The following is a 9,908-nucleotide window of genomic DNA, read 5'->3' as shown; positions in this document are numbered from 1 at the left end:
GAAAAATTCAAGATTATGCATAAAAATTCAAAATTATGCAAAATTACTTTAATTTGTAAAAAAAAAAAAAAGACCCCAAAAAACACAAAACAAAACAAAACAAAAAACTAAATATAACACTATCTGAACTTTCTTTAGAAATATATGCAGGTACTTTGTATGGGTGTGTGTGGCATTTGTGGACTGGTGCGGAGTTTGTGGGGGAAGAATGCAAAGGGTGTGTGTGTGTGTGTAGTTTGTAGGTGGGTGAACCCATGAAACCCCACCCTACATCCCCTCCCCCATAGTGCACAGTCCCTGCCACCGCTGGCTCAGCAGCAGCCGGCAGCAGACCCTCAGGCTGCTCATTGCTGTGACAAGCAGAGCCCCCAGTGGCACACGCCTCTGGATGAGTCCCAGGGCCTGCATGTGCTGGCATGGAGTTGGCCCGGCACACTGACATACCTTCGAACCAGACCAGGCTGGCTGTGCCAGCAAGTGGAACTCATGGCACTGCAGGCGAGAGCCACATGCCATCAGGCCAGGCAGTGCTCATGCCTCCATGTGCAGTTTCCCACTGCAGTGCTGGAACCACCACGTGGAGGCACGGAGCTAGCTGGCTTAGCCCAATGGCATATGGACTGGGAGCCACGCACCATTCGGTCAGGTGGGCTCTGTGCCAACACATGGGGCTTCCAGCACTCCAGCAGGAAGCGGCATGTAGAGGCAAGCAGAAGCCCACCCAGCTCGATAAGTGTGCAGTTCTGTGCCTCCATGTACAGCTTCCTGCCTGACCCGATAGCATGCAGCTCCTGGTTCGTGCGCTATGGGCCAGGCCAGCCCTCTACGTGGGGCTTCTAGCACTCCAGCAGGAAGCCGCACAAGGGTGCATGAAGTCACATGCCATCAGGCTAGGCAGGACTTCCTCCTGGAGTCCTGGAAGCCCCATGTGCAGGCAGGAGCTCCCCTCCCCACTTACCCAACTGTCCAGTCGTGCAGTTCTGTGCCTCCACGTCACGGAAATGGGAGGCGCAGAGCCTACCAGAGTTAAATTATGCAAAATTATGCAAAGACATGCCTTTTATGGGCAAAATTGTGTGGGAGGCATAATTACATCATTCCCCATGGTGCATAACTGTATTATTATTGCTTACCTTGAACTGAATAACCTTCCCAACACTCTTAAACTCAGGGAGCACATCTTCATAGAACTCCAAGAACTGCTGGTAGGTTTCCTCCTCACTGTACTCAAGACTTGCATCTGTATCGTAGTCATCTCTTCTACACTGCTCCATCCCAAAGGTAATAAACATACCTCTAATGAGAAGTGTCTGACTAGATGTTGGGTAGTTATGTTTGCGGGAACACCTAAACATTTTCGGTTAAAAAAATAAACCCAAAAAACAAAAAAAAACAAAATACAATTAGACTTTCAGCAAAAGCTACACCTGCAAAACTGCAAACATCTTTTATTCCTAGATCCAGCAACAGCTCTGAATTACAAGAAAATATTTTTTTTAAATGGGACCCAATCCAGACTAGCCCCAAAGCCAGCGCTCAAGACTGGTATGAAGGGGCGCCCAATGCAGCATGTGCCCCATGCACTACACGCAGAGCAGGACTGGCATATGCTGCACATGGCACAGGGTGCTAGCATTGGGCACACACTGCATGCAGTGCTGTGCAAAACTGGCACTGTACACTGGCTCTAGCATGGCCCAGTCCAGCTCAGCAACCCTCACTGGCTACTATTCTTGAAGGAAAATGTTCAGTTTAAGTCTCTTACAGAATTAACACTAGGGCTCTTGTAAGGTATGAAGTCCCCATTCTCCTTTAGACAATTAGATACTTTCTAATATTACTTTCTTCGTACTCGAAAGGAAATTCAGCCCCTAGTCCTATGGCTATGGGAATGCAAAATTTTACAAATGACTGCACTAAAAATCAGACTTCCCTGTTACTGGCTGTAAAGGGAAAAATAGATTGTGTGTGTTGATGTTCATCTTTAAACTGTTCTCAGATGCTGCAACACAGGGCTCAACCAAAACAGCCTAAAATTCAATAAAACACCCTGGCTTGTTTCTGCACAAGAAAAGGACTTTACTCTGTTTTAAAGCCATGGGTTCAAATGACCACCTATATTTTACTCAGGTTACCTAGTCAAGAACTCGCCAAACTGTAGTGGTGCTATATTGGGCAGCATAGCACTGACAAGATGAACTAAAATACATTGCACTCAAATTGTTACCTTTGCAAAACCAAATAGAAAAACAGAAATCACAATATAGGGAAAGCTTATTATAAATAAAGTAGGCAGATCTGTTCAAGGTATAGGCATGTAATTATTACACCTATCACACCAGCAAACCTATCTAGTTTAGTACCTTATCTAAACGCTTTATTGGAAGGCCCAAACCCTGTAAAGGATAACAGCAGATTAGTCTACCCATCTGAAAATTTCTTCCCAATCCCAAGCAGTTTGTTATTGACTTATACACTAGGGCAGGAGAATTGATAAATGATCTACTGTAAAAGCATACGGAAAACAAATAAGTCTGTCCCAATACGCTCTAAAAACACAAGATCTAGATAGCAAATTCTACAGGTTGCTATGTTTGTTGCCTTTCCATTGATGTGACAGCATAAAGCAGAACATCCCACTGGCCTCTTATGTACTATATTCATTTTGTATTTATATCGTGTCTGTCAAAAGAGGTCCAAGAAAAGGCAATAAAAGTGTAATTCAAGGCATATTAAGGTTTCAGAGGGAATTGGTAAAAATTTAGATGAGAACCAGGCAGCTTTATTTTCCTTGTCTCTTAATACAAAAAGAAAGCAATTTCCAGGTAGCAGCTTAAATGTTAAAAATCATGTTTGTACAATCCATAATAAACTCAGAACCTGTTATGACAAAAAGCTCTGGATTATAAAGGCTTGAAAAACTGTTAATTGATTAGTAAAACTATCATCTACAGTTGAAAGAGTTCAAGTAAGGAGACATGAGTAACAGGGACTCTCCAGTTTCAGAATTTAGCTACTGTTGAGCATCAGAAGAAACTGTGCCAGATAAATCATCATCACCCAATTGTCCATAATTGAATATGTTGTATATCTCTCTAAAACATCCAATACAGAGAAAGGATATTTGATTAAACAGACTTTGTGGTTCTCAATGACTATATAAACAGTTAAAAAGTATTTGAAAGTCACAACTAATTGACACTACATACTACCTTGCTTTTGTAATCCTCTATTTGGAGTACAATGTATGCATATTAACTGGGGAAGGGAGGAGAAGGAAGACAGCTTCCGATCTGTTTCCTCAGAGCTGCAACAACAGCAACTAGATGTAGTGTGATCAAAAAATTATCAGTGCCAGTGCTTCTGCTGAATCAAAGTGAGTTAGATCAAAGTGAGAACAATAATGTACTATTAGTAGTTCTAATAAAAAACAATAAAAAATAGCCCAATGTTGAAAATATATTAATGTTCGTGTTTGTATACAAAAAAGAATCCAATCCAAAAATAGTAAGCAAATAATTTGATCACAAACCCATAAGACATCCTGAACAACCCGATTCCCCAAATGACATGATTCAATCGATATTCAAGCAGTTACCTGTCTCCAAATCTGCAGGCTCCTGTTTTAATATAGAAGGGGCAATTAGCTCTATCTTTCTCTGTTCCTATGTTCTCTGGGGGTTCTGGATTATGCCATGTAGCACCATTTTCCAACTGCATAAAAACACCATGAAATACAATTACTTCAACAAAGCAAAAAACAGTAAAAAGCCAAGAATTCCAATTCAGTCCTTAGGTATTTTTAAATGATCACCTTTGACACAAAAAAGCAAGCTAGAACCAAGGATCTGAAATGCCACTGTATTAAAATTCAAACACTTCCAATCTAGCTGAAGAGGGCTCTTCTTGATAACTCATGAAAATGACTTCTGAAACTCTCAAAATTATGCCAAGATATGCCAAGACTGCCAATGTAATATTCAAACTTGCTAGAGTCAAGGATGGTTTAAGTCTTTACAATAATAGGCAATTATAAATATCTGGCCTGTGCATCTGATTTTTATCCTTGAAGAAGCTACAAAAACAGACCTTTCTGGAATTTGGATGGATGTGCTGCACTAACATAGTGAGCCGTGAGACCCTTCCAACATAGCTGAATCCTCAAGGAACAGAGCTGGATCAATATGCAGTAATCCCAGGTTCAAGAAACTAAAACAAGGGCTAATGCCACTTCTGCACGCTCCACTCCCATGCTGCAAAGAATGCATTTTTGGCAGGAACAAGACTGGAACCTTGAAAATTTTCCTCACAACTGCCATGTAAAATATATAAATAAGTACCATGTACATAGGAAAAGTGACATGAGGGGAAAAGTGAAGGTAAGGTAACTGTAAAGCAACTGTACAAAAAGGGTATGCCAAATTAAAACTCAGGAATTTCCAAATCCTAGTCTCAGGATTGAGATTTTTGAAATTCAGTAAGTAAGTTGGGAGCATTTTTGACAAGAGGCAAAGCTGGAACCGCACTTAAAAAGAATATCACTACTTTGATTAACCAGGCAATTTGGAAAGGTTGAGAAAGCAATACTCCTCACATTACATAAACTAAATATTTCAGTAATTTGCCACTGGCGCTTAAGCCATGGTTAGCAATGAGTGCCACTTTTTTTATGGTAAAATACTATTGGTGGTTTCATCAGTGGTGAAACTGATCAACCGAACCCTTTATATTTTTTAATGTAAAACTTATACACCATGTTTTACATATCAAAAATGGCTACACATATTTTGAGCTTCACATGATGACAACAGTCAAAGCAGTTTTCCATCCAGATTTCGCTATCATAAATTGAGCCCTCCTGCTAAATGTAATTAAGAATCCAATACTAGCTCTATTAGAGTAACAGCAGTTGACCAAAAATAGCTAGCTATAATGGAGTTTAATGTTCAGAACTATTCAACAGTTTATTCAGAGCAAGAACCTTTCAAAGATAACTGCTGGGCTAAGTTAAAAATAAGTTAAGTTTTCTTTAAAGACAGGGAAAGGCTGAATGCAGGTATCATGGTTTTCTTACTGTTTGGCTATTTTGAGATCTATGCTTCTTTACACACGCAAGAAGCTCTCGCCCTATTTTAGGATCTGTGTTTTCTCCTGATTCAGAGCACATTTATTCAAAAACTTACTATCTGCTAAAAAAGGAAGTGACCTGCCAGGCAGAAAAAATAACAGATTTATGTAGTATATTCAGTCACAAATACATAGTCCTAGCTTGTCTCCAGTGACAAAAATAGCAAAATCCTAGAGTCATTCTATATAGAAGTCTCCTATGCAACAAGCACTTAGAGCTGCAATTCTATCAAAAGGCCAGAAATCTGTTTAATTCTCTTTCAGCTAATAGATGCATTGTTTATGGCTAAAAGAAACCATTTAACCATGTTAAATTTAGACAGTCACTAGCTTTTTCAGAGCAGATGGACAGCTTGTTAAGAGACAAAAAACAGACAGTAACAAAGTCACTTTAGTTCTTTATTGGAAAGTCTCTGAACATACCTGACTTTCAGCTTGGTCCAGCATCTTCTGCACAGCTTCCTACAAATGGTGCAAACACAGGACTAGTGAAAACCCTGAAGACAGGTAACTCATCTGGTTTCTTTAGTTAAGAACCTAACTGGCAACATTTAATGATCATACAACTTGGCAGTTTACTTATAAAACTGAACATTTAATTGTTTACTTTGTGGTACCTCACACTTTTGCACTTAAAGGATACATTTTAGATGACTTCCAAGCAAGAGTTTTCTAATATCTAAACATTAGAGCACTTTAAAAAGCTACATTTGAAACAAGCAGTGTTTTCTCTTTTTGCTGTCACTGAACTATGCTATTTTACACACTTAGACTTCCCTGGTACAAGGTTTTATAAGTAGGTATAAAGCTGAACTGGAATGGACAAGCCAAGAAAAGTGGCCATTCAAGTTTAAACTACATTGTCAATACTAATAAATACTGTAGACATTAAATTCTGGCTTTTCCTAGCTGCTTCTCTCACATTTTGGCTTTGCCTAGCTTCCTATCTGCTCATATGGATGCTGCCATTCTTACATCCACAGTACAGCCTACCCATTTGACCAAACACCTGTCCACAGGATACCAGACAGGGCTAATAGAACACATTGTTAGCTAGTAATTCATTCATGTATGCTACTCAACAAAATAAATTTGCATTCCCCTTAATTTTAAGCACAACACACTATTCCTGCTTGCTGGGTCTCTTCCCTACTCTCTACTAGCTTGGGGAATTCGCAGCTAACACGCCTTTTCCATCACTTGCTACTCCTTTACTTCACATTTCATTCTTCCTGTTCTACATTTCAGTCTCTCCCATCTTCACCTTGTAGGTTTTGTGACAGCTGTAGTAAAACATCATAGAAACTCTCACTCCAGGGAATGCTTTTGTAGTCAGTCAACATAGCACACAAATCCCACTGGAACAAAGGATAGAGTTCTGCCCTAGCATATTAAATGCTGACTACTAAACCATGTCCAACCAACCCTCTTAGTTCCTTCTATTACCTTAATTCTTTCCATTAATTTGCATTACACTCCTTCCATCTTTCTTGTCCCTTTGCTTCTCTCTCACTTTATTTTTCCAGTTGCCCTTGACCCAGATGATTATGTTTGTACCTTGGTATCCCTTCCTCAGTTGAACCAGAAGGAGACTGATCTTGCCTGTCAGTACTACTCCCCTTCTTTTACTGAAGGTGTAACAACATAACTAGCCTGTTCCACTATTAAATTCAAATGTGAAAATTGCTTGCTCGTTTCTGCCTCCCTGCTGGCATTACTTAGAGCAAAACGAGTATTGGATCATTACTTAGAGCAAAACGAGTATTGGATCATGCTTTACCTCTGGTAAAGCAGCTGAGAGTGAAACTGACTAGAATTTAATCAGTTTCCACCTTTTGCTGCTAAAAAAGCTGAAATGAAAGAGAGAGACTCTAAAAAGTTGCTACCACCTTCCCCTCCATGAGAAGAAAGGGTCAGCCCTAACTTTGTTGCTTTGTAGGAAGAAATTCAGGACAGATCTTTGTCTAATCTAGGCAGATCCTCTAGCATTCTTTATGTAACTGTACAACTAATAGCAATTTTCCACACTATTTTCTTCCATACCCAAGAATTTATGAAAAAAGATACATCCTGATGAATGAGCCAGGTAAAGAGGAGCTGTAACATCTTTTGATTAAGAACACTGTTAAGGAACAGCAGCAATACAATTCTAGATCAGCACCAGGAACTTCCTTAAAAATAATTATACTAAGTTTGTTCAGATGTCTTATAGGGAACACTTGGCAATACTAAGATAAATTAGTCTTTAATATATCACATGGGAAGTGCACTCATGAAAAATAGCGCTGACAATAGACCTTCATATTTGTCTGATGTAAATAATTACATAAGAGATAATTAGCTGTACATTGCTACACAAACTAAAAGACTAATCTTACAGTAAATTAATTATCTTCTCCAGTATCATGGATTCAGATTACACTATTATGAATCCAAGATATATTTTCAGGTCTCAGAAATAATTTGTTAATGAGAAATAAACAAATGGGGACTGCAAATAATTAGCAGATGCAAAAAGGCTAACTGGATTTTGACTTTGGTACACAATTGCAGATTGTAACATCCGGTACTGTGAGAGGATATGCAGTGTGTTTATCCTCCCAGTGCAGGAATCACCTCTCTCTCTCTTTTCTCCTGTTGTTTCTGCTCCTTCTCTTCTTTCTCTTTCCTCTGCTGTTCTTCCCATTCTTCTCTGATCTTTCGCTTCATAAAAAAAAAAAAAAGAGTGCTTATTTTCTTGTTAAAAGATTAAATAAATAAATACTTTATGAAGTCTTTCAAAAAACATAATCTTGTAAATGAATGAGAAGACAACAGTTAAATCCAAAACCATCAACTCTGTTATGTGCTGAAACTCTTGCTTTTAGTGTTCAGATATATAAAGGAAATCCAAAACTTTGCGTACTTTTTTTAAAGATCAATATTAAAAAAAAGAGAGATTACAAATTAAAAAAAATCTACTTCAAGAATGCTCTGTCTGCTCCAGTACCAAAACAGATATTAACAATTTCCCTTGGCTTTGGGTGACACTATGGCACACTTAAAAATGGTCTTCAATTTATATTTCACCTCCTCCTCTTCTTGACGTCTTCTTGCTGCCTCTTCCTTTTCCTTCTTGATCTTAAACTCTTCTTGAGCCTTTTCTTCTCTCAACAACCACTCCTCATGTAGTTTTTGCCTACCAATAACATTGGAAGCTAGTTATCAAAATTAATGTCTATAAATAATTTACACATTTTATCTATCATGCAAAATAGGTTTACTAAACTTGCTTTTACTCCTTTGAAGCAGAATATTAAAAAAAACCCCTCTCAATGTATTTCCCCAAACATATAATTTTTCAATGCTGAAGTGCAATCTTCATTCTAGAAAAATACAGAATTTGACCAATGCTTATTCTGTTGCCAGATTACATGTTTTTTGGATACTCCCAATTCCGATGTTATTTCTATACAGGATTAAATATAAGATGGCCAATTTGCATGTTATCCAACAGCTAGCCATATGTTCTCACAAACACCCAAACTTAATTTAAACTTTCTAGTTCAATGATAATGGTTAAAATATTGCATATAAAGTTGCTACACAACAGCTTTTAGTGTAATGTACTATAGTGTAGAATTCACTTTGGGCAAAAATTGTCACTTCTGTCTGCACCCTATCGGGCCACAGAAAGCAGTTTACAGCTGTAACCAAGCACAAGTGCACAACTGCAAACAGCTTAAAAATAGCCAATCAGATGAAAATCTCATTGCTTGAGGTATCAGATAAAGAGATTTCAAAATGTAGCATCTTTTGTAACTCATGTCTGGATAGTTCCCACCCTGCTGCTGTTTTCAGAATGGGAGGATGGGAAAAGGAGCAGAGGGAGTTCAGTCTAAGGGATTTTCAGCCCTGACAGAGGGTGAGGTGGAAGTATTGGAGCCTCCCTGAAGTGGGGAGGGCTCCAATTTACCCACCCCACCCTTCACCACCAGCTGAGCCCCAAGGATGAGCTCCCTCTGTTACCAATAGGATTCTTTCTGCCAGAGACCCCCAAGGATTGACACGGCTCCTCATCCAATTTGGTATCAAGTGAACTTTAATAGTAACCCCTAAGCAGGTTTCCTCCCTGTAATATGACCTGGCAAGTGGCTCCTTTAGACATTACAGCAACAACCTTTAGTGGTACCAGCTTCGTCTCCTCTGCTGAGTGTGTGGAATGTTTGTTCCTGACTTTTTAGCTATTTGAGTGAAAAGTCCATGGCTACCCGTCTCCCCAGAGTAACAGCACAAACACATGCTTTCCCCATTGTTTGTCCATCACTTTTTGTAACTTTCCCATCCCAAATTGTTTAATCCTCAGGTTCCATGCCTTATCCTTTTAAATCAAGTACTCCAATTCTACTCAGTTTTTAGTTTAATTTCCTTTTACGGAACCTGCTGTAGCTGGTTTGCCCACCGTACCAATCAGAGCACTTACTTTTTCCACTGCCTTATAAGGCACTTTGTACAATTTTATTGGTTTGTTCTGGGAAGGCCTAGACCAGAGGTCAGCAACCCCCGGCACGCATGCCGAGCATGGCACACAAGGCCATTTTCCTCACCATGCACTGGGGCCGGGGAGGCAGCAGCTGTTTGCAGCCTCCCGGCTGCAGCCACCCCAGCTCTGGGTAGCTGTAGCCAGCCAGGAGCCTGGGCTGCTCCCAGCAGGCAGCTGGGACGCTGCAAGCCCTGCTGGGAGCAGCCCAGGCTCCATGGCTATCAGCAGCTACCCAGAGCTGGGGCCGGCTGCAAATATC

General features: G+C 39.8%; 1 protein-coding gene across 1 annotated transcript in view; it reads right to left on the bottom strand.

Annotated features, from left to right (window-relative positions):
* ZRSR2 (zinc finger CCCH-type, RNA binding motif and serine/arginine rich 2) overlaps positions 1-9,908 on the bottom strand; it is a 33,035-nt gene that overhangs the window by 13,948 nt on the left and 9,179 nt on the right. The window contains exons 4-8 of the mRNA XM_019524268.1: positions 8,197-8,305; positions 7,744-7,830; positions 5,551-5,589; positions 3,599-3,714; positions 1,134-1,347 (exon numbers count right to left, since the gene is read on the bottom strand). Coding sequence (XP_019379813.1) covers positions 1,134-1,347; positions 3,599-3,714; positions 5,551-5,589; positions 7,744-7,830; positions 8,197-8,305 — 565 coding nt within the window. The remainder of the gene's footprint in view (positions 1-1,133; positions 1,348-3,598; positions 3,715-5,550; positions 5,590-7,743; positions 7,831-8,196; positions 8,306-9,908) is intronic.

This window comes from Gavialis gangeticus, unplaced genomic scaffold (genome assembly GCF_001723915.1).
Source record: "Gavialis gangeticus isolate Ggan-Ray unplaced genomic scaffold, GavGan_comp1, whole genome shotgun sequence".
NCBI classification, from domain to species: domain Eukaryota; kingdom Metazoa; phylum Chordata; order Crocodylia; family Gavialidae; genus Gavialis; species Gavialis gangeticus.
This window is presented reverse-complemented; position numbering and strand designations above follow the sequence as displayed.